This window comes from Botryllus schlosseri, chromosome 5 (assembly GCF_051294905.1).
Source record: "Botryllus schlosseri isolate E-star chromosome 5, Bs_hap1, whole genome shotgun sequence".
In the NCBI taxonomy this organism is placed as follows: domain Eukaryota; kingdom Metazoa; phylum Chordata; class Ascidiacea; order Stolidobranchia; family Styelidae; genus Botryllus; species Botryllus schlosseri.
The window spans coordinates 11,405,779-11,429,231 of record NC_137240.1 but is presented as its reverse complement, the minus strand read 5'-3'; the positions used below and the strand labels follow the sequence as shown (position 1 = coordinate 11,429,231).

Here is a 23,453-nt window from a genome sequence, read left to right as displayed (position 1 = left end):
ATTAAGTCGAGCAGCTATACTTGCATGAGTGTACGAACTGTGAAATGAAATACAAATATCAATAGTAATCAACGATGAAAATCGCGAACAGCAAGCTAAGATCACTATTTCGGACGCCCATTTAAAATATGGTCTGATTCTTGCTTCATCTGGCTTGTTACCAGAAGTTGAAAACCTTTCACAAAGCAAGCCACGTCAATTGTCACATTTATTCTGCGTTGTTGAACCGTAAATAAATGTGTTTTGTTATTAGTATGATTGAGATTGCAGCAATGTAGGATAATATACCGAAGTGAGCATAAAATATAGCATCAAGAAAAATTCCGGCCCGCGAAAAAGTTGTACACTCGAAATTTGGCCCGTGACTACCAAAAGGTTGCCGACCCCTGCATTAGACAAAACGTCACAAAGTCTGTTCTGCAAATTGTGAATTCAAATACCGGTGAAAAACTTTCAGACTCTGCGATCGTCGCGAATCACTTCAATGAATATTTTTGTAACGTTAGGTCCTAATATTGCCTCTTCTATTGCGAAACCTTCGTCATCCAGGCCGGAGGTAAGATCGATATCCCACTCTGTTATGCCCGAGCCTATACCAATCACGCCGAAGTAGAAGTAGCTATCCACAAACTGAAATCCAACAAGGCCGCCGGTTATGATCAAGTCCAATAATGGTTTCTGAAAATGATCAGCTTGCACATTAAACATGTTATTGCTCCTTTTTTCAACTTCATGATAGAAAACGGTGTCTATATCCCAGCTAACTGAAAACTGCCAGAGTGGTCCCGATACACAAAGCTGTGGTTCCTTAGAACTATAATGTCACTAGCTACAGACCGAAATCTGTTCTTCCGTGTATTGGGATTGTCTTCGAAAATCTGCTCCTGTCCCGCCTAAGACCCATGCTCAAGATCCATGCTCATTGCTCAAGCTGAGGAGGATATATGAGCGTAAGATCATCTAGAACAGTCAGTAGATTGGGAGCTGTCGATCAAAACAGATTTATCACCAATGCGGTTATCCCTGTTGATTCGATTCGACATGCATGAATCGGTTCATATAACAGGAAAAGCGATTCGATTCGATTTCGAATATGTTATTCGTTTTGCCGATCTCACCCATCCCTCCTAGTAAATGCAAGTATATTGGGTAAATGTGAATTGAGTATTACCGGCTATAAAAAAACAATTGCTAGATGGAGCATCGTAGTCGGAGTAAATAGAGACTCTGCGCTCTCTTATTTTCTTATTTGTGTTATGAGCGTAATGGAGGTATAGGTATTTTCTTCGGTGTACTCGCGGGTTGAATGTTGTAGCAGTTGCAGTGTAGCATTACTACTTAGCTTTATTATGACCATATAGGAATCGTGAGACAATTAAGCGGTTTCTAATGCAGATATAAGTTTTAGAAAGGTATTTGAATACTGACGCACGGATCCGTATAGATCGTACGTTGCGCTGGTATGGCCTGCAATTTCCGGACTTCGTATGCGCGACCTATCAACTATCCTATAGGTGAGCTGAACACAAAAAAGCGCACGGGTTCGCGACTATCAAGCAATGAAGTGCGATCCGGTAGATGGACGGTCTCTGTCTTCTCATTTTCTGCTACAGTATCATTGCGCCATTGCAGTAATATACATGTATTATCTTATCTTAGTTTAGTTAATCAAAAAGTCATCATAGACTATATGGAATATCGGTATTTTAAAAGAAGTTGGCATGAACTCTTCCTTAATTACCATTTCATTATTATAACTACGAAAAATATGATTGGGAGACCGTTCTGAAGTCTTTTAATAGAACTACCCACTCGACTATAATGTTCGATATAGATGCCTAGACGGCACTGTCCCCATTTTCTGTGGCCTAGGGGAGTGGCGGCACATGTACTGTACCATTTGGCGTTCAATTGGAGGTTTCACTCTTGCCCCAAACGATTGCATACTGGTGATGGTGAGTGGTTTACATGTATTTTTAATGTGTTTAATTGATCAAATAGATCAGTGGTTTCTAACCTGTGAGATGTCCCCAAAAGGTTTTGTGGGACTCGCCGACCATCGTGACCATCAGTACTCTGGCGTCCAACTCATTGAACTATTGTTGCAAATGGGATCTCGGAAACATGTAAAGTTTATACAAGTATGACGGCACTATGCGAAAAATAACACAAATAATTTGAACGACCAAGCCTTATCGAAAATTATAGTTTATCAGTCAGTGGCGTCACCAAACAAAAAAGATCCACTGAATTAGATCGTTTCTACTTATAACTTTGAAATTTCCTGCATTCATACTTGAAAGTTATCGAATCTATATTGAATTTATGTATTGAAGTGATTTATTCATATCATTCCAGTGGAATCATCGCAACTATCAAGCATAGGAATTTTAACCATTTTGCAAGCTTATCGACGTCAAGGGAGGGTTGTAGGCTTTAATAAGTCCGAATTTTTGACTGCTGTTGCTTGTTATTGGCAAACTAGCGTCTATGTACTGTCTCTATCCAACCACTCTTTCAGGCTACCATTTGAATCGATTACTTTTCAACCATTCATTTGATATTTCAAGTATTAGCTAGCCATGCAAGGCATTGCTTCTATAGCATATAAGGCCCTTCATTCAAACGTTAAACACTAGCATATTGCTACTTCATTAATGACTGATATATGAATATACTTTGGTAGCGGGTATTGTAGTTCTGTACAGTTATAAAGCTTATTCATTCATTTGCCACGATGTGATATTTCTAATTAAACCGTTAGCATTATTATGTTCTTGTTGTTGCAGTTGAAAAACAAATTAATTTATTTTATGTTGTTGACAAAGTAAAAGCGCAATATCAAAATGGATAACTTGGATGCTATGTTTGAAGATATGCTCGGTGAGCTAGATGTAATATCACAGGTAAGAAGAGTGGATATAATTTTGAGTTGTAAGATTTGTGACTCAAATATTTTTTATAAATTAAATGACGTATGAATTTTATATTTTTATGGTTTCTTAATGATAGTATAAATTGCTGAATCACATAAAGTCTATGTAGATTAGTGATGCCAAACTGATTGTAATGTTGAGTTTTGTGCTACATTTTAGCAGCACCTTGGTGGAGAATTATACGACAAAAACATATATTGAAAATCTTCGACTTTGTAAGCTTGCAACGTATGCTATACTCAGGTAATTGGGGATTCGGATTGTACCGAGTCTTGAAATAGAACAGCAGTAGTAGCAGCGGTGAATTGGTTATTTAACAAATTTTTCAACTACTTGAATGGCCATTGAAGTAAGTGAATTGCTGTCACTTTTGTCGACTCATATTTTGCTAGCGTTCAATATGAAATAAATATTTTGAGTATGGCCTGTTTATTGTAGTAGAAATGCATGATCGGCTGATCGATTTTTATAATGTGGAAGCCCCATCAACAAATATTCTAGCAGACCCAAATGTCGAACTTCTTACCCTTATAGTTGCTACATACTATGTACTGTACACTGCACACAGATGCTTAAGAAAGACATTACGCATAAACACTGATTCACATTGTGAAACCTCTTGTGATCTTATTCTATACAATCTATAGATATCCGTCCATGGAGCGGAGTGCAATCTTCTGGCATTATTTTTCATATTAGATTACTATAACTCCTTGCATATTGCATTGTGATACTGCGACAGTCATAATATTCCCAGACCCTACTAGTAACACCTTAAAATTGAGTGATCTTTTTCGTATGTTCAATAGTAAGGTCTGTTTCCCTTTCTAACAAAATGTCAAAAGTTTTATGTTGTAAATTGTTAAAATACGGGATTATTGCGGGGCAGATTGCTTCTTGTTTTGTTTCCTAAGTCTCTCGTTATCGCAAAACACCTTGGGACATTTTTTTTTGTGTTTTATGAATGAAATGCTTACACCATGGGAGGAAATCATTTCAACCTGTCAAATCTCCAAAAGTTGTAATATATTGCGATTCTGCAATATCGGTATCTATCTTACGTAGAGAAATAGCCTACAAACATTTACCAACTGGGAGATTCTGTAACCTTCCAGCAGCTGTGTATGGCTTTGAAGCCTGGACCCTACACCATGTGTTATAAGTATCAAATGTCAATAATTGCACTCTTTTATACCAGTGCCTGGTTTCGAATGTTGGATTACAAGTTACCATGAAGCAGGGTGAATAGTGGTCTAAATTTTATGACTTTACCTGAATCACCATGACTCATAGGATTGTCTGGTGATAGACAAATCATAGCCAATCTATTTATCAATATAGTGATACACTGATACAGTTCCATAGATATTTCTATGAGTTGTGCCTACTGACTGTTGAAAATCATTATATTTTTCATATTTGCCACGTATTTGTAATGAAATATTTGCTCTGGTAGAACTCGGTAAGCCTTAACATAAGCAACTAGCGTGGTTGTAGCGGCTTTAGCAATGTATGAGCTGACATAGGAGTTTGAGTTGTTTTCTGTTGTAGTTTTATGTTGTCAGCAGTAATGGAATATGTAGCTAACACGTCACATAGGTTTTCTATTTGTGGTACTAATCCAAGTGTAGTGCACTTAGGTATTCGCTGAAATTGATGCTATACTGTTATCTTTGTGACCATTACGGTATGCTGCTACTGTTACATCAGCCGAGGCTAAACAGTGACAACACCCATCCGAAATTCATGAATATGGATCTAAAAATATTGCATCAACAAATTTTTTGGAACTACTATCGGTTCATGTTAGTGTAATTTAAATTTGATTGGTAATTTGATGTTACTACCAGACCAGCATTCTTAGTCCTGTTCCACTCTAACACCTGAGTTTAATCATGGATTGGTCAGTAGCGTCACCATAAAAACCGTAAACATGTGAGTTTCCTGAATAGTAGACCATGCAATAGATGTTTATGATATATAGATTGCCTATGTCGTATGATGGGAAGTGAATGATAAAATGAAAGGTTTGACACTTCAAACGTATAGCAAATTCAACATCCTGAATTTTTTGTTGCATAAATACAAGACCTTTTGGGTGAGCTGTGATGCGATATATCACCACAATTAAGGATACTCCTCTGTGTCATGAGGATTTGTTATTGAACAGCTGTGGGTTCTTCTAAGAAATTTTATCATTGTGATTAATCGGATGTATCAAAGTCTCAAGAGAATCTTGTCTCAAGAGATTGTAACCGCAATTGTAGCCGTCCAATGGAATTGTGTTTTGATTTCTTGTGGCAAATTTTTGTTATGTCTAGATGAGTCGTGATTTTGTCAGGTGACATCCATATTCTACATATTTTGTGGGAGCGTAAATGCTTGTTCCGGGCAATGCATGAAATGCTATGGTTACACTGACATTACTAACCTATTTTTCAGCAACTAAATGACACGGATACCACAAGAAAATCAAACACTGAACCAAAGGTTGCAAAACATACACCTACTGTAATTCCAGTTGCTCCAGGTGGGTGTGGCATATGTTTCCACAACATGTTAAGTAGCGGTACTTCTGTGTGTCTGCTATTTTCGGCTATCGATCTTATATATATTGTCAGCAGTAGGCTGGTGGACGTCAGTCTGGTTTTGTGATGATGTAATATTGCAGTACCTGATTGATCTGTTAATATCAAAAGTCAATGCCTGAATCGTATGTCTTAAGGCATTTGGGGGCATGGCTCGTGTGACACTCTCAATATTACTCATTTCTGAATCCTTTTGTTGAGGATTTTAGTCATGGATATTTTTCATGATACTTAGACACACACCAAGTCACTCCAAGTTTGTAAGGGCATACTAATGACAAGTAAACCTAGTGTAGATCTTGGTCCTTTGAAGTATAACTATCATGTACATGTGCTACCTTGAATGGTAGCTAACCACTATAAGTCTTGGGCTCAAGTATTTTTATTTTGTCAGTGGTGATACTTTGAGCTGTTTCCGTAAATAGAGTGGATGAAGTGTTTTAAGTATGAATGTCTAGTTCTGTTGATTGGATTTGCCCTCTAATCCTACTGAAGAATGTTCATTCCAGTCTCCCGTCTGTGACGTTATTTACCAGCGTAGTCCGAGGACAAATCCCCGAAATCCATGATCAATATTGATCAAGTGACGGTAATTTCTCCCAAACTGTAACCTATTAGCTTAGCAACATATGTGCGGTGGATTTGCGTCAGACTGTTTGATCAATAGCTGGTGTATTCTAAACCCTTTGGTAGGTATGATGCCATTCGTCCGAAGAATTAATTACCTAAACACAAATAGTGGCATATAGGATCTTTCTGGAACATCTGTGGATGTTCACTGATCTCGATCTTCAAAACAATGCCAGAGTTGTCTTCACATCCATTCCATGGCAGGATTAACAAGAATTTAATCCAGGATGCTGTGTCCTAGATACAGTTTTCAGATATTGGAAAATCTTACTTAGCATCATTGGGAGTTCCTTGTTTGTATCTGTTGTTGGTTTCAAGCCCCTGAGTCACAAAATTGTGTGTGAGTTACCAGTAGCATCAAAACGTAGTCTAATTAAAACCGCGTGAATGCTTACAGATATGCTCATGTGTGGTGGAATTCATTGCTGCATGAGAATCACAACAATTGTAGTCACCTTAGTTTGAACTGGAAAATACATGGACAAGAGCTGTATTCTCCCATCAAATATATCGTATTTTAGGATATTATGCCAATTTTTATCGACCACACCGAAAAGTTTTTAATTGCTGCTGATCCAGATCTGCCGAACATCTATTTCAAAGACCGGGTATCACTCCTAAAACTTCTTTCAAAGATGTCCAATAAAATAGGAATGTGCAACATTTGCTATCTGACGGGGACAGTTGTTGCAATGTGAACCCTGTTGTTAAAATCAAGTTATGCGATATCTCACTCTCACATATTTACTTTGTGTCTTGTTGAGTATATTTGTTTATTGCCACTGTTATGAGTCTCTATGATGATAACCTTAATAAACCCTTGTTGTTCAAGTATGACTGGTGACACATGAATTGTAATGGCATCAGCAGCGCATTTTCATCTTTGAAATTTATCCTTATTGACAAATTTTAATTCCTGGTCTGTGCCATTAGCATGGTCTAGTTTCCATAAATTCACAGCATTTACGGGCCATGAACATTTCACTGTTAATGTATTGGTATGCTGTAGTGCTAATAAGATTGTCACACATAGTTTTCAGGTCAGACTGGTAGGAAGGTATCAACACCTGGTTGGTGCAAATTTTGTGCCCTAAATATAGGCAGTTGGCACCAACTGTATTGACTCTGAACGTCTCCACTCTGGACAATATCAGATTCATGTCGCCCTTTGTCTTGATTCATGTAAACAATTCTCTAGGGTCAAACAAAAGAATAAATGTCTACAATCACTATAATAATATTTCCATAATGCCTCTCAATGGAGAAAATGGTGGATATTTACGTATGCACTGTAGTGAAAGCAAGCTCCTTGTTGTCCTTAATCCTTCAGTAATCTTTACATAACTTGTAGGGATTCTGTACTGCCGGTTCTGAGCTTGTAAGCTTCCCCAATCTATAGTGCTTGTGATATAAGTTGTGTATTACCGCCATACTGGAAATTGATCGCTATGTTGTTTCCGCCTAAATATTTGTAGCTTCCTGAATGGTAGTTGTAATCTACTGTTTGGACATATGTCATGGCTTCCAGCACATCTAGCTTCCTGAACTGTACACTGCGCAGTACATGGCCTTAGACTGGTGTTGCTAGCAATTCCTTTTTCCCGCTGTCTGTGTATTCATGTTGACTGAACTGGCGGGGCGGGCTACTACTGTTCAACCTGGCGAGTTCAAAAGGTTGTAGCTATCACTCTTGTTGCAGATGTGGTCGTTGATGCGGATCTCGATGCGATGCTCAGTGATCTCACAGACTGGGAAAATAACTTAGCCGCCCCATCGTCTTCCTCCGGTGAGAATTTTAAGAAAATTTCAAAAATGTGTGATTTAAGCAGAAAGTCATTCCTCATCCTGTATTATGTTGTAATGAATCACAAAATTTGTCGGGCATATAATGAATTCGTCTCGTTTGTCCAGGCTCCAAAGTCAGCGTAGGAGATGACTACCAGCAAAGCTCTGGGGACCTACACTCTGCGCACAGTTCCGAAATGTTACACGCCACTTACGGGATGGATGTTTCACCCCAGGTAACCTTATTTCCGGTCAAGAAATTGCAGTATCCTCGATATCGTGTGATACAAGACATATCTTGTCAATACAGCTCTATATTTTTTAAATTTGGTGACTTGATAAGTTCACTGAAACTATCCTGATTACTAAAGTACCATAGTTAAGCTAATAGAAAAGGTTTCATGATTTGTAGTTTCCATGCCATTTAGATCTTGTACATCTGCCCTCGTATATTTGGTTATGACGTCAGTGCTACCTGCTATTGTATTCACTGCTGTTTTGATCACAACAAATGTATGTATGTTGTGGTCTTTCTTGGAAACCCCTGTGTCTCTACTCGGAAGTGCTACCAATCTGCAGCTCATATGAAGTTGACAGGATTTGTTGTAGTTGTGTTCCTCAAGGTTGAGTTATTATCAATCCATTTTATTCAAGTATTTTAATGGAATGATTTGCAGATGACCCTGAAATCCTCGAGTTCATCTATCCTCCCGGTGTTTATCGCAAGCCTTGAATAAGTCTGTGTGAAAAAGGCACTATCGTTAGTGAATTGTCGTCGTTGTTGTTACTCAGCTCTAACTTTGAGGTGATCTAGCAGTCAATGAATTGCAGGAAGCTAGTGACCTATTTCGAAAGTTCGACACTAGTTAGCAGTAGGCTTATATTTCAGTGTTTGCTCTTGTACATGTTACTTCCTGCCTTTATTTGTCTGGCGAAGGATTTAGGAATTTGTTAAGTACTTCCACGCAAATAAATTGGTGAATTCCGGGTAGAAGCACGATTTTAAGCCGCTTAACTACACGCACGGCTGTCCCTCTGAAATCGAAATATTGCACAGAAAATATAATGCAACTAAAGCAGAAACAACAGGGCATGTATGAGTCGGCAAAATATTTGTTGTCATACCTGTACCACAATGACATAATGTAGGTATGTAGCAAGTGACGCATAGGTGTGCAATATGTTACGTGCGTGCGATCCGCTAGCATTGTTGCTGGCAATTATATATTGCTTCTTCTCATTATGAGCACGCTGATGTATTTACTCATCTATTGCTGGCAAATAAATGACCCCGTTTGTAAAATGTTTCCGATGGTCACGTTTCAATCTGTAAAATACCATGCTAATTCTGCTTTAACAGTCTTCTACATGTGTAACGTCGGCTAGACAATAGATCATTAGTGGGATTTTCTACATCTCTAAATAACATTAATTTATAGTTACAGGTCACTTGATAATACTTTCGTTACAGAGTACGGCATTTCTGAAATATATTATAAGGAATGGCATTTCTGGAACTGTTTTTTGTGTGAAATCCTAGCTTCATTGTATACTCATCCAGGATGTAACATGATCCATTTGCAGTTAATGGATATATCCACCAAAGTGTGCGTAATGCTCTTTTGGCTGCCCCCTAACACTGTTGTCAGTTTAGTCATGGATTGTTATTGCATTCACGTGCCATTGCTGGTGGTTAAGTGTCGCCTGTAGGATTTTGTAAATATGTTGCCTTCCTAATTTTAATGATTTAGAGTGGTTATACATGCATACAAGGGATACAGTCAAATGTAGTTGATTTCAAACTGCCTCTGCATATTACCGAAGAGACATTTGAATATATGAATTTTGGGAGGTAGTATAAATCTCTGATATCATTTGGGTCCTTGTGAGACTGAGAAAGCGCTATCACTGGCACTGCCTAAAAATGCAGCTGTCCAATACTAGGTCACTGAAAAGTTTGACTCGATATGGATATTTACAGACTTATCTGTTATATGTTGTGATCGGAGTTGTTTGAACTGTAGAGCATGCATAAATAATAGAGATAAACTGACCTATTTCACAACTGATATCTCATGTAACCAAATCATTCCCTGTCAAGCAAGACTTTCTTTACCCTGCACTGCACACACAAGTTAGACTTTCAGCATTTCATAATATAAACTCAGTCGATGTCAGCTATGTGAAAGACTATTAATGTGTCTGGTTCGGTGTGATGGTGCCCTATTATAATTGAACAAAAATAGTTGTCATTATTCTTTATTTGAAGCGAAAGGGGTTCAACATTATGCATGTTACAACGATTGAATTGTATCTCCCGTACTTGTACATATTGAAAAACAGTTTTAGCCTACTCTGCATAGTTAAGAGGCTTGAGGCCTTCACAAGCCCTGAGAGGTCATTGCTTGCTGGAGTAGCAGTCGACTGCCGAAACGTACTCTTGTTGAGTGTATGAAAACACACCTTTAGTTGATCTTACCATTTCTGAAGCTTCCAGGCTGAACATTGAACAATGTTGTGTTCCTTCTCAGTTCAACACTTTAAAAAGGTCGGCGGGCGGAGGCCCGACCGTCACCTATGACGATGGAGATCTCAGCCTCGAAAATCTCGCGAAAGACATCGAAATCGATAAGCGCAGGCAAGACAAAGCCCGGCAATTGTCGGCGGAAGAGCTGGCGACCCTGTCACCGGTACGGGAACGAATAATACGCTCTCTTCGTACGAATGCAAACGTTTTGATTATTTATTTTAAATGTTTATTTTTCGTTTTCATATCTGCATGGTTATGTTTCTACCTTTCCTTTCTTTTGGTTTGCGACGCAGGTCATGCAAGATCTTGACGACTTGGTTAATGACCTAGCTAACATGGGATTCGTCTCGCCGACGTTGGAAGAGAATTTACCATCTCCGAGTCCAGAGACATCGGCAAAGACTACTGTGACCTCGAATAACTTTAATTTTTCGCGACAAACATCAAACAGAACTGTGTCACAGACATCAGACAGAACTGCACCGTTGTATAAAAAGCCGTCCGTGTCGGATAATATTGTGGCGGCTAACATTCGACGGAATAGCGCAAAGGAAACGCCGGCGCCAAAAGTAGAACGCTTGTCTAGCGATTACAATCAGTCAGCGCGAAGGCCCAGCCTTGAAGAACTGAGGAAAAATAAGCCGGTGGCTTTGAATAAGCCGAAACCTCCTCCAAAGCCGCCTGTGTCTGCCAAACCGCAACTGCCAAGAAAACCAGTAAGCTATTGTCGTTGCCAGTGTATCTTAGCAGGCCTGATTGTGGCCAAAGCTCTCCGAGCTACCATACCTGCTTTGCATCGATTTCGTATTTTTACGGCCTAGATCTTATTCACCCACTCTTTTCCTTCTAATACCTAACAGCAATTATGATCCGACATGTGACCATAGACAATAGGCCATCTAGTTATAAATACATTTATGTCTTCCAAGTCTCAGAAAAGACTGTTCTGGTGATTTTCAAGGAGTTAAATTATCCAGCAGTTATTCATGCTACTTGAATCTAGACATAATTTCATTCATTTTCATTCCAATAACAGTAGAAATGGTGATAATCAAGGTGTGGCAAAACTATTTGAAGTAGAATAATGAAAAATATCTAGATTAGTGCTCGAACATCAATCATGACAAGGTGTCACCGTCTTGATTAGCAGTCACTTGCAAGTGCTATCTTCCAAATTGGATTTAGATGCGTGTTCTCGACTATTCCAGCACCACCATTCTGAAATTTTATTCTATACTCCTAATTTCTAAGTGTCGGTATTGAAAAAGCGTTTGGTCTTTAAAATTTGACAAATGATGGGAACCAGTCTAATCCCACACCGCTTTGGCCGGTAGTGCACAAGTAGAAGAAGTTTACTGTGAAAAAGGAAGAACAATCATAGAATTGTGCAAATAACTGTATTATAATTGTCAAACAGACTGTTGGAGGTGCAAAACTTCAGAATACAATTGAATAATATATTCTTATTGAGGTAACCCGATCATTTTCGTCAGCAACTAGTAGACAATTGAATATAACATTGCATATCGATTGTTTATTTCAGTATGGATATATTTTTGTACAATTCATTATAAGTACCTGGCTTGAAATAGGTAGAGTTCAATAGTTCACTGATCAATTAACACTCGAACGCAGGTCACAAACCTTGCAAGTCGCATTCATTACTCAGTTATACTGACAAAATATTTGCAAGTAGACACACTAGGGCTGTTCAAAGAAAACTTTTTCTTCAGATTTCACTGGCTACTTGATAAAATTGTTAGGTTGGTAAAATCATCACTGCACATCAACTTTATCTCAATTCCAACCAATAGAAGCAATTTTCTTGCGGTAGAAAGTTTTGAATTTATCATTAAAAAACAAAAAAGTAAATTTTCAAAATTTTTCTGTTAACCCAATAATATGGTTAGGCTATCAGTGGAGATGAGCCACACCAAATTTGGCTCAATTCCAACCACTAAAATCGAAGTTATTGCAGTAGAAAAATTTGGATTATTAGAATAAAATAGTGTTTCCGGTGACCCCTTGATTATTTATTATAAAATCACGGGATTGGAAATTTTTCTACTGCAATAACTTCATTTCTAGTGGTTGGAATTGAGCCAAATTTGGTGTGGCTCATCTCCTCTGATAGCCTAACAATCTTATGAAGGTTGAAAAAAGTTTTGAAAATTCATTTTTTCGTTTTTTAATGATAAATTCAAAGCTTTCTACTGCAAGATAATCGCGTCAACTGATTGGAATTGTTAACAATTTTATCAAGTAGCCGGTGAAATCTAAAGAAAAAGTTTTTTTGGACAGCCCTAATACACATGCAGCACCTTCCAGTACTCACCTCCCGTCATTACTCCAGCAGGACGTGCCCCCACCGAGACCGGCCAAACCGAAGCCCCCGACACCCCCGCCGTTAAAACGACAGCAGAGCGCCAAAGCCCCCGAGAACCTATCCAGCATCCTAGAGAGACAATTACAGCGACGCGCAAGTCAAAATCAAAACGACCGCAGGTCGTCGCGGACTTCCACGTCGTCCGAGCCTACCTACGACCCCGTCCCAGAGCGCGGACACCCCAGTTCACCCGCCCGACACGCGGTTCCAAACAGTTCACCCCATCATGTTCCAATCAGTAAACACTCGAGTGTGACGTCGGTCGTGTCTAGTTTGAGCGCGAGCAGCGCCGCCTCTGGGAGATCGGACAGCAGCAGTACAGGGTCGTCGGGGCCGCAGGACCGGTCCCGGTACTCGGCGGAAATTCCTAACGAAAAGCACGATGACATCAGGAATATGCTGCACACGTTGCAGGGTAGTCCGAAAGACAAAGATTTGACTCCTGTAAGGCGTACTTTTTTTGTTCGTTCGGTCTAATTGTCGCTAATTTCTGTACTGCTCGTGCTCGGATTGGTTTGCTCGTAATTTCCGTTTAGTTTGCGTTTAGCATGATCGGGGGGATGGGTGCTATGATTCGAGTACTCGAATACAGATTGAGTACTAATTGTGATTCGACTCGAGTACAGCGAGACAATTTATAAGCTCCTCTCCACAAAAAGTTATGTAATCGAAGAAAATTATAGTTTCGACACTTTTTCCCAACATGGAATCCCTGTAACCTGATTGGTGGCATCACAGCAGGGTCGTGATGGCGCGAGTCGCGATTTTTTGGTGACTTAACTTGCGTAAAATGACTCAACTGAGTCAATTTTTGTATTGACTCGACTTGTACTCGAGTCAGTGTGCATGACTCGAACCAAGTCACATGACTCGAGACAATGACGGCCGCATTATTGATATTACTTCTATAAACCCTGATACTTGGAAAATAGAACCAGAGACTGTTAAACCTGAGGAAAATCACTATATTATGAATGCGAGCCATTCTATGTCACTTGAGCAGAGTTGAAAATGTGGATTGAACTTGAAACTGAACAGTGGACGTAGGGTTTTGGACTCGAACTCGCTACTAGCTGACTTGGACTCGGACTTGACTCGGCGGTGAATTGAAAATGACTCGACTCGAGTCAAAACAATAAAAGTGAGATTGATTTGTGACTCGGTCACAACCCTGTATCGCAGCATCCTAAACATGTAGTAAAAAGCTACCCACATAAGTTGAAATGATGTATCTGCAAAGTCGTGATCGACATAGATGGATTATCTTCAATGGGGGATAAGCTGGCCTTATTTTTGCACCTATTTGAAATTTACACATCACACTATTTATCACGTCACGAAGGATGATAGGGTACGCGAATACTCGCATCCAATCACTAATGTAGTCGATTTTGCCCAACCCTAATGCTCAGCGATCATTTTTACTTATCCCTGTGTTGTATAGGAGGAACGAGAGGAGAGAATACGGAACGAGAAAATGAGAATCGCTTTGGAAAAGCTGAAGGAAGCTAGGATACAGAAGGTATTTGAAATTTACATCGACTTTGAATGTGATCGTGGAAATTTTGTGGGTGGAGGCAGTTGAATCCCATTTTTGTATTTGATGAATCGTTCTGATCATTTTGATGTACGCATTCAGTATAGTTTATGAATCATTAAAACTCTGCGTAATAACGTTTAGGATGTGTTTGCTTTGGTGTATCTTGCGTCTACGCTGTAAATATGACAGGATTTATGTTCTGCTGTGCTCTGTAGGATGAGTGAACCGGAGGCTGTTGTGCACTGGGCGGCAATGAAAACACTGTTGTTTGCTCAGTGTTTTGACACGGAGGTGTGATGCCAGCTGTTTCAATGAATCAACATTGATGTCTCGTGAATAGACGGTATCTTACCTTAGCTGTATTCGATACGTTTGCTCATTAATATACGTTGAAGCAAACTACAGCTTGTCGGACGATTTGCGATAAATTGAATGTCCTTAACGCCGCTGTGGCAACTGTAAACAAATTTTAGGCGAATCCGAAGCAAACTATATATTCCTTTCATGCATGGGTGTTTTTACTGTGAACTATTGATACTTAATATCTTTCGAGACAAGCCAGATGACATTTTTGCGTTAGTGAACATGCTGAACAAATGTGTTGAATATATATAGTTGTGGTTGATTTAATCAAATTGATCTATGCATATAGCATGGAAAGAGCAGAAATTATGGCTTCAGATAGGTATGGTACCTGGTACGTGATGTGGTATGACACAATGCAATAAGTTTCGGGGTCGTATTGTTTCGTATTGTCAAAAATTTTCCAAACATAAGGCTCTGCGAGTTCTAAATTTCGGTAGTCGTGATTGTATGCTGTTTGAATTGTCTGTAAATAGGAGTATCGCAAGTGTGTAATAATGAGCTTCATACTTTTTTGATTCTAAAAATGTTTTTAAATGATCGGGGCAGATTTCATATTTTCAAATCCAAATCCACAGTCATGGACGGGAAATGTAATCGACTTACTCTCTCAAGCACTACCCTATGACACAGCCTGTTTTTCTTAGTATCTTATCGAGTTTCAGCGAATCTTTGATATTCCAAATCGAACTCAAACGCTGCACCCTTTGGTGTTGGTACTGCAGATCACACTGCACCATTTGCACATACATCGCCGAGCGTTTGTTTGTACATTTGCATCCCGTATGACAGCTTGTGGTGAAAGTCTTCAACAAAGACGACAGCTCCAAAACCCTCCTGGTCGACGAAAGGATGACGGCGCGAGGGGTGATAGCGCAACTGCTGGAGAAGAACCATTTCGAAAGCAGCGTCAATTGGGCGTTGGTGGAAGAGCTGCCTTCACTTTATATGGGTACGTCGACGTTGTGAATTTTGGGTGTTTGGACCGGGTGTATGCAACTTTTTGAGACATGGGCCGAGTATAAAGAATGCGATGAAAAACCGTATGCTGATTGGGTTTCTGTTGGATTCAAGCAGGGTTGTAACCAAGTCACAAGGTTGCGAGTCACAAGTCAATCTCGCTTTTATAGCTTTGACTCGAGTCAAGCCCGAGTCCAAGTCAGCTAGTAGAGGGTCGAATCAGAGTCCAAGTTATTATGTTCACTGTCAGTTACAGTTCGGTTTCCAGTTCAACCCACTTTTTCAACTCTGCTCGAGTGATTTAGAATGACTCGCATTCATAATATGGTAATTTTCTTGAGTCTTAACAGTTGTGGACCTGCTTTTCAAGTATCAGGACTGATAGACGAAATACCAATAATGCGGTGACTTTACTATTCTTCGAAGTTACAATGAAATTTGGGTCTTGGCCATCCTAGTCTCGAGTCATATGACTTGGTTCGAGTCGTGCACAATGACTTGTGTGCAAGTCGAGTCGCGTCATTTTACGCATTTGAAACGCGACTCGAGTCATTGCAACCATGGTTTCAAAGCCCCGCGTTGCATCAGGGATTGTTAACGGGGAGACTTTAAAATCAAATTTAGTATTAATATATTAGTTTTTGTATTACGAGTCGGGCTAAATTGTGATAAGTGCAGAATAATTGTAGGTTGTTGACAGGGGTGGTCAGTAACGAAGTACTTTTTATAGTGCTCGAATACGTTTTGCCTATATGCACTCCTTTCTACTTCTTCAGTTTTAAGTTTTTCAAGCCAAACTAGGCTTACTTGGACATCGCTGCTGAACCACCTCGCGTTGTTGAGAATATATTTCTCCAAAAATATTCATGTGAAGTTGGCACGTGAATATTTTAGCTTTTTGACCCTCTGTTTTCCCAATTGAGCTTAATTTAACTGTAAAAGAGTAAGCTAAATTCTGAATCTAATTCATGGTCCGCGCATCATTCGAAATCGGTTCTTCCTTGCTGGCCGCATGCCCGTGCTTTAACCGATTGTCGCTACCGCGGATTCAATTTGCAGAGCGTATCTTCGAGGAGCATGAAAGTTTGACCGAGATGCTGGCCTATTGGACGCGGGATACGACGAATCAAGTTCGATTTCTCGAACGGAAAGACAAGTACGCCCTCTTCAGAAATCCGCAGGTGAGCGGTCCTATGATCTGCATCGGCGCGTACGATGGATGATACATTAGAATAAGTTCATTTCGTCAGGAAATGACTTATTGCGCGCTTGTTTTGATTATGCGCCACGGATAAGTCAGGTTTGAGCGGGATCTGATTGTTCTCGGGCCGCAGAACTATAAAATGAATATTTTTCTTTGTAGACTGCTTAACCTTTGCAGGTTTGTATTTGCTTTGTTTACAAGAATGCCGAGGAATATTTGCATTGATTTGTATTGGCCCAGTCGTAAAAGTAACTGTGTTTACTCAATCCAAACTAAAACTGCTCTCTCCAATTTTCTACCAGTTGCTGATGATTCGTGTTTATTTCAATATGAATACAATATTCGATTGTATATTGAAGTTCTGTGCCACCAAGTCAGCTCTTTAAAAAGAGATTATAAATCGATGGTGATATTTTTCTTTTAAAAGCGACCAGTGGCCAGTACGTCCCCGAAACGGGTGGAAAAGACGGTCTCGTCAACTTGTCTACTTATTTTCTGTGGAAGCACCGTTTTAAAAATTGGTCATCTCTTCTACAGAAAAATTGCTCGATTCATTTCTTCCAGATGGATTATCTAAACAACGAGTCTGTAGGGTGTTATATAATTACGCCTAGTGTAAATAGTATGGTTAATATAATATAGATATTTCTGTATGTGTATCCATGTGTCCTGATACTGATTATTCAGTTTATAAATCGTCTTACCATCATTAATGCCACGATTCTATAGGGTGCTATAAAATTGCGCAGTGTTCATAGTATGGCTGAAATTATATGGATATGTGGGTACGCATATGGACTAATGCTGATGTAATATCAATTTTAAAATCGCATTACCAACATTATTACCATTAAGCTGCATTTTACTATAGTTACTGCCAAAACATCATCAAAATATGCGATATTGGAATATCATTTGGGCATTTATATCTGTTGTGGAAATCCTACATATGGTTATTTGTCAACTGAGGAAACGGGCGATTTTTAGTCGGTTATGCTTTTTAGTAGCATATGCACATGCCTTATTTTAAATATTTATAAAGTTCGTTTCAAAATCAGAAGATATTCGCAGCACACTTGAGAATCTGTCCTGGCATACCAGTGTACCACGTCACACTGTTGGAAATCCCTGGTGTAGACGATTGTCATCACTCTCTGCCTTATTTCAGCACTACCTCCTATCCGTATCGGAATCGGAGAAGCAGCTAGCCGAACGGCAAAAACTCACATTGATAGAAGTAAGATCCTGCCGTTTTTGTGGCGACGTAAGCTCTCAAACCGTGATTTCCTTGTAGGAGTTCTTCTCTGGCCGTACCGGTACAGGCGTGCCCGAGGTGCAAGGCGTTTTGTACATAAAAACCGAATCGAAATCGTGGGCTAAGAAGTATTGCGTGTTACGTTCTTCCGGATTGTACATAAGTAAGAGCGGCGAGCCGAAGAAAGGGAAAAAGGTAAGTTTCCGACTGTTTGCTCGAAATCTAGGCTATCGTGAAGTGAGCAAAGTAATTTGTTTTTGTAGAGGTAGTCTCTAGTAAGTAACAAAGTACTTGAGTACTTGAGTAGGTTTTTCCTGCTTGCTCTACTTTTTGGAGTGTGCCACTCCTCGACCGAATGTACTTTTTGAAACTACTTACATTCCAAACCTTTTCTTCTTGCACTGGAACTAGTTATGAGATGTTTTGGTTATTGTTACTTCTGCTGGATTAGCAACGCCGACTGCTGTGGTCACATCTGAATGTGTGCACTTTGAGTGTATGTGGCAGATTTTTGTTAAGGATGAATGGAGGTTAATATTAAATCGATTCGAACACAGTAGTAATTTGGATACTGTACCATCTACAGCTGTGAAACATTGTTGATTTATTGTGTCCTGTCTTCAATTATTCTAGGTCGTTTCCTGCTTAACAGATGTAGTACCAGATTCCTGTAAACATTAGTCCGGTTTAAGCTAAGTTTTCAGATCGATCACACACTCAGACTTAAGGTCTACTGTAAAAACGAGACAAATTTCTCACCCTCGTATATCATGGCGTTGGGTCAAGCCCTTGAAGACGAGATGCAATCAAAGCCGCGTAGAACGTGATGTTGGCTCTTTTTATGCACAGCGTAGATTTGTACTCTATTTGCTGTAAGGCTTCTGTTCTTGTTTCAATAATTCATGGATTTAGTCAGTAAGCGGTTCTTCCACTGATGTAATGTAATCGGTGTAGCTGTGTAATTGGCTTACGCTACGCACCAAAGCCGTGAAGATGTTTAAGACCACTGTGTTTAGCTAGGATTTTATCTGAGTTTCAAGAGTCCAAACTCTTGCAAACCAGTCTGATATGTATCACAAATACCTATCTATGATCATAATAATCTCAAACGAACGGTTGAGCGTTGATTATAATCCTTCTAACAGACTAGTAGATGAGCTTTTCAATTAGATTGATCTATATTCAGTTATTATCCATACACCTTCATCTATCGATTGAGTGAGTTGAATTAAACTGATGCCATGTTGATATTATATAATCAATTGTGTTTGTGTAACTTGTGAACTAGATTACCTGGGATTGTTTTGCACAAGAATTGAAGGTTGCTTAGTCTGAATCTGATTAGCAATTTTACGTATACAAAGTTTTGAGATTCTATGTGAATGGTTGAGAGAAAATGTTGTACGGACAGTCAGGGGCATAGTCATTAATATTGTAAATCCAAATGATACAGGTTGCTAATGGCCATCAATATTGTAAATCCGTGTCGAACAATATATTGTGCACAACTGTAGCCAGACTGACTTAATTTTTAGTTGTTCGACAGCTCATAAATTCCACCGTTACTGTCACATTACGAGTAATCCTACTCGTTAGCTAGGTTATGCAATAAATAGTGCTAGTGGAACTGGGTTTGAATAATTTCCTGTTAGACAACGATTGCTGCGTAAAGTGGTGAAATTTTATTTGTCTCGTACCGTATTGAAGTCTCGGTTCGATACGGCCTTGGTAAATAGAGCTTTACGACGCGAAACATTCTTTTTCGTAGCTGGCCGATTTACATTGCCTGGTCATGTTTGAACAAGTCTGCGTGTATTTGGGAAGAGGGTGGAAAAAGAAGTACAAGTCCCCGACGGATTACGGCTTCGCTCTCAAAGTGAGTATCGACTTGTTGGCAAAGGGGCTCTGTGTCAGCGTACTCAAGTATGTTATGCGTACTTGTGCTGCTTAATCGAGTGGTTATGTTTTAGAGTACTTTCACTTTTGCTTGAACAAATTTTAGGCAGAACTACTTATTATAATTTAGATTTTAAAAAGTAAGAAGTACTTCTGGTATAAGTTTGCATCACTTTTATACGCGAAATCGCCATGAGAACCATGTAAAACAGCTATCGCAGCAACTGTGGAATATATTTTCGAAAATTGCACTTACTTGTAGCCTCACAAGTCATTTTGCGTTAGTCGCAAACCAAAGATACTTGTTGCAATTTCGAAAGTATTCACCATCTGATTGCCTACAAAAAGTATGTGATCCTACATACTACATACTTGGATACCCTTCGAACATTTCCATTTATAATCTGCCGTTTGAAGTAGTCTTGACGCATCTTGGAAATTGCTGCTGCTACTTGTAATTGAGTAGAAAAATCACGGCTGCAACTCTACTTCACTTGAGTAGCGACTCTGCCACCATCTCTGCTTGTTTGTTTGTGAGGCGATTTTGTTTATGCGAAACTTTCTCTCTAGCATCCCGCGATTCAGACCAAGTCGAAACACATTCGATATTTCTGCTGCGACGACGTGCGTTCGTTAATGCGGTGGATCGTCGGTATACGCTGTGCTAAGGTAAGATGAACGAAAGAGAGAACCTTGCTTATTCGATTCGAGTCTGGCATCCGAGCATCACTCATTATCAGAACAGCATGGATGGTGTGGAAAGTTTAAATATGTACCTTATATGCGACCATAACGAATATAATACCAGTTCTACATCACATTCTAGTGAATTTTATATTTTAAGACCATATCTATTTCAATAAACATTGTAACAATGGTCTGGGTTGATCATGTCACGACTTCTCAAATATGTTGCGTATTCCGCGATACGACCACTTGTGATTTACAGCCTCCACAATGGAAAATAATATGTGAACTATAATTCTCATGGATAAATTAACCCAACTCACTTTATCACCGTGCTGCGGGGTTGATCATAGAAATCTTGTTTCCGTGAATAAGTGCTCGAATCATTATGCTCGGCCCTCCGTATAACTGTGTTTTTGTGGTATGATTTTGTACGAATGCGCATAACGTGACCTGAATCATTCGAGTTTCCTTGTTGATCTCGGGCTGCCGTGTTGAGTCGCGCAAACCATTGTGGTTGCTTTGCAAAACGAATCGAAACTTCCTCGCCGAATACTGAGACGTTGCAGTTCGCCTTACATTTTCCTGTCACGATATATCCTCAGTGTTTTACTTCGTTGCCGCGAATAACCTTGTGCTATCGAAAATGAAAATTTGAACTTAGATGTATCCGTTTTGAAATTTACATGCGCCTGGGCGGAGAGACTCGTATAGTGATCAGTTTGCAGCGCTGCAGAAACGTCATTACTTTCGCTTTCGTTTGTTTTAGATATTATTACATCACATGCACAACTTATTTACTACACTTGTAACTTAATTCGCCTAATCACCACTTGCTACTGATGAGAGCTTTCAGTGAATAAATTAACGATATGCAATTGTTTTGTGTAGAATTCATATACTTCTAAGTACTTACAAAGTTGAAAGTAGCATATCAGGAATATTGTAAATGATAGTAGAAGTTGATATTGTAGCAATTGAAAAACCAGTCACTTTGACATGAGCGATTAGCTTTGCACATGCAGGGTTCCTGATTTTGCGATGCAACTTTCGAGTGCGTTATCGTGATTTATTTCAACAGTACGGCAAGCAGCTGAAGGACAATTACGACAAGACCGAATCTGAAGTAAAAGCGTCAGGGATGACTGCCCCGATTATGACCGCACAGCGAGGTAATGAATATTTGTCTTATTGTCCTGTGGTGGTCAGTAAGAAAGCAGTGATACTGTGCCAAGTTACTTCAGTAGGTTTCACCTATTTCCTCAAATGTTGCTTTTATTGACCACTAGAAGTATGCAATGTCTTGACGACTTAACCAGCTACTTTTTCAACTTTCTAACTAGAAGTAGCTTTGATAAGTCTCAGAAGTCACTGCTTCTGATCGGGTACCAACAATGAATCTATTGACCCCGTTTTAATCACCTCATTAATCAATGTGTTCCATCTTACGTTGTGTTTGAAGTGTGTCATTTTGACTCGGATACAAATGTCCTAACGCTTATCTCGTTTTTGTAGAGGAATCTTCAACCCCGGAGGTTTCGGACGTTCCGCGGCCGTCCATTTCGAATATGTTCGGCGGAGCGTGGCAGAGAGCCAACCAAGGCGAAACTCAGAGTACCCCCGCGGTGGGTGCATGAACGTTAGGGTCTAGTGTACTTGGGGAACAGTCGTCGGTGGTGGTCATGGTGAAACTGTAGTGTACTTTCCTGTCCGCATTAGGAAGTGTTCCCTGGGATCATGTATCAAGTTAGGGTGTTTCGCGTGATCATCAACTGTGCCCTCCATGAATACTCCTCCTACAATACTCCAGCTCAAACTCTCAACCCTAACCAATTAGACCGAGTTTTGTGGTGAACACAGTTGATGATCACGTAAAATGCTACAAACTTTGAAATATTGATCTGAAATACTCACTCGTGATGGTCATAGGTCACACTGTTCGATGTGATAAGAAAGTACGGTAGACCCAAATTTCGTAGCACGCTACTGTCAATAGGATTCGTACTCTATTTGTTTAGTATATGCTCAAGTGAATCCATTAATATTTAGAATATTTATTGCGGAGTATAGTATGAATAAAATGTAGTTTAATTGCGAATATTATATGGTAATATTTACAATATTCCTCAATTCGTATCCGACAGGCTGACCCCAATAAGACCAAATCGGTTTGGAACAGCGGCGCTGCGAAGTCGACCTCGAGCAACTGGTGGGACCTGGGACCGGCGCCAGAATTGAAGGAGCTCGCCGACCGCGACTCTGTCGGTAAGATGGACTCCTGTCAGACTTGTAAAGTCCAATGGATTTTCAAAATGCGCAACTAGAACTAGAACCAGTGTTGGGATGACTCGAGTCATGACTTGACTCGAGTCACCTTTTTGGTATGACTTGACTTGACTCGAGTCACTTTACATAAATGACTTGACTTGACTTGACTCGGCGTATCAGAAATGTGGATTGACTCGTGACTAGGAGCAAAATTCACGAGTCAATTTCAAGTCATCAAGGAAACGGTATCGATAAAAATCATTGTATCTTGCATATGTTCGGATTGTTAGCGAAACGCTGGTGTAACCCGTGAGAGCTAGGGTTGTTCAGATTTGGGCAATTTTTTGGAAACTCGTTTTGCGTAATTCCAAATGATAGTTTAGTGCATAAAAACACCTCTAAAACCGATTTTGGTCATTTTCATC

The 23,453-nt window shown here is 39.6% G+C and overlaps 1 protein-coding gene across 4 annotated transcripts in view; it reads left to right on the top strand.

Moving 5' to 3' along the window:
• The first annotated feature begins 1,245 nt into the window (after positions 1-1,245).
• LOC145439727 (ras-associated and pleckstrin homology domains-containing protein 1-like) overlaps positions 1,246-23,453 on the top strand; it is a 28,491-nt gene continuing 6,283 nt past the window's right edge. For 2 of the 4 annotated variants that reach the window (XM_080317313.1, XM_080317311.1), the window contains exons 1-17: positions 1,246-2,906; positions 5,379-5,466; positions 7,854-7,940; positions 8,066-8,175; positions 10,471-10,629; positions 10,763-11,185; positions 12,823-13,299; positions 14,300-14,377; positions 15,551-15,710; positions 16,778-16,899; positions 18,091-18,159; positions 18,217-18,372; positions 19,946-20,053; positions 20,644-20,742; positions 21,842-21,932; positions 22,276-22,385; positions 22,905-23,025. In XM_080317313.1, the coding sequence (XP_080173439.1) occupies positions 2,847-2,906; positions 5,379-5,466; positions 7,854-7,940; positions 8,066-8,175; positions 10,471-10,629; positions 10,763-11,185; positions 12,823-13,299; positions 14,300-14,377; positions 15,551-15,710; positions 16,778-16,899; positions 18,091-18,159; positions 18,217-18,372; positions 19,946-20,053; positions 20,644-20,742; positions 21,842-21,932; positions 22,276-22,385; positions 22,905-23,025 (2,518 nt within the window). In that variant the 5' untranslated portion in view covers positions 1,246-2,846. The remainder of the gene's footprint in view (positions 2,907-5,378; positions 5,467-7,853; positions 7,941-8,065; positions 8,176-10,470; positions 10,630-10,762; positions 11,186-12,822; positions 13,300-14,299; positions 14,378-15,550; positions 15,711-16,777; positions 16,900-18,090; positions 18,160-18,216; positions 18,373-19,945; positions 20,054-20,643; positions 20,743-21,841; positions 21,933-22,275; positions 22,386-22,904; positions 23,026-23,453) is intronic. The other 2 variants (XM_080317312.1, XM_080317314.1) reach the window with 2 other exon arrangements.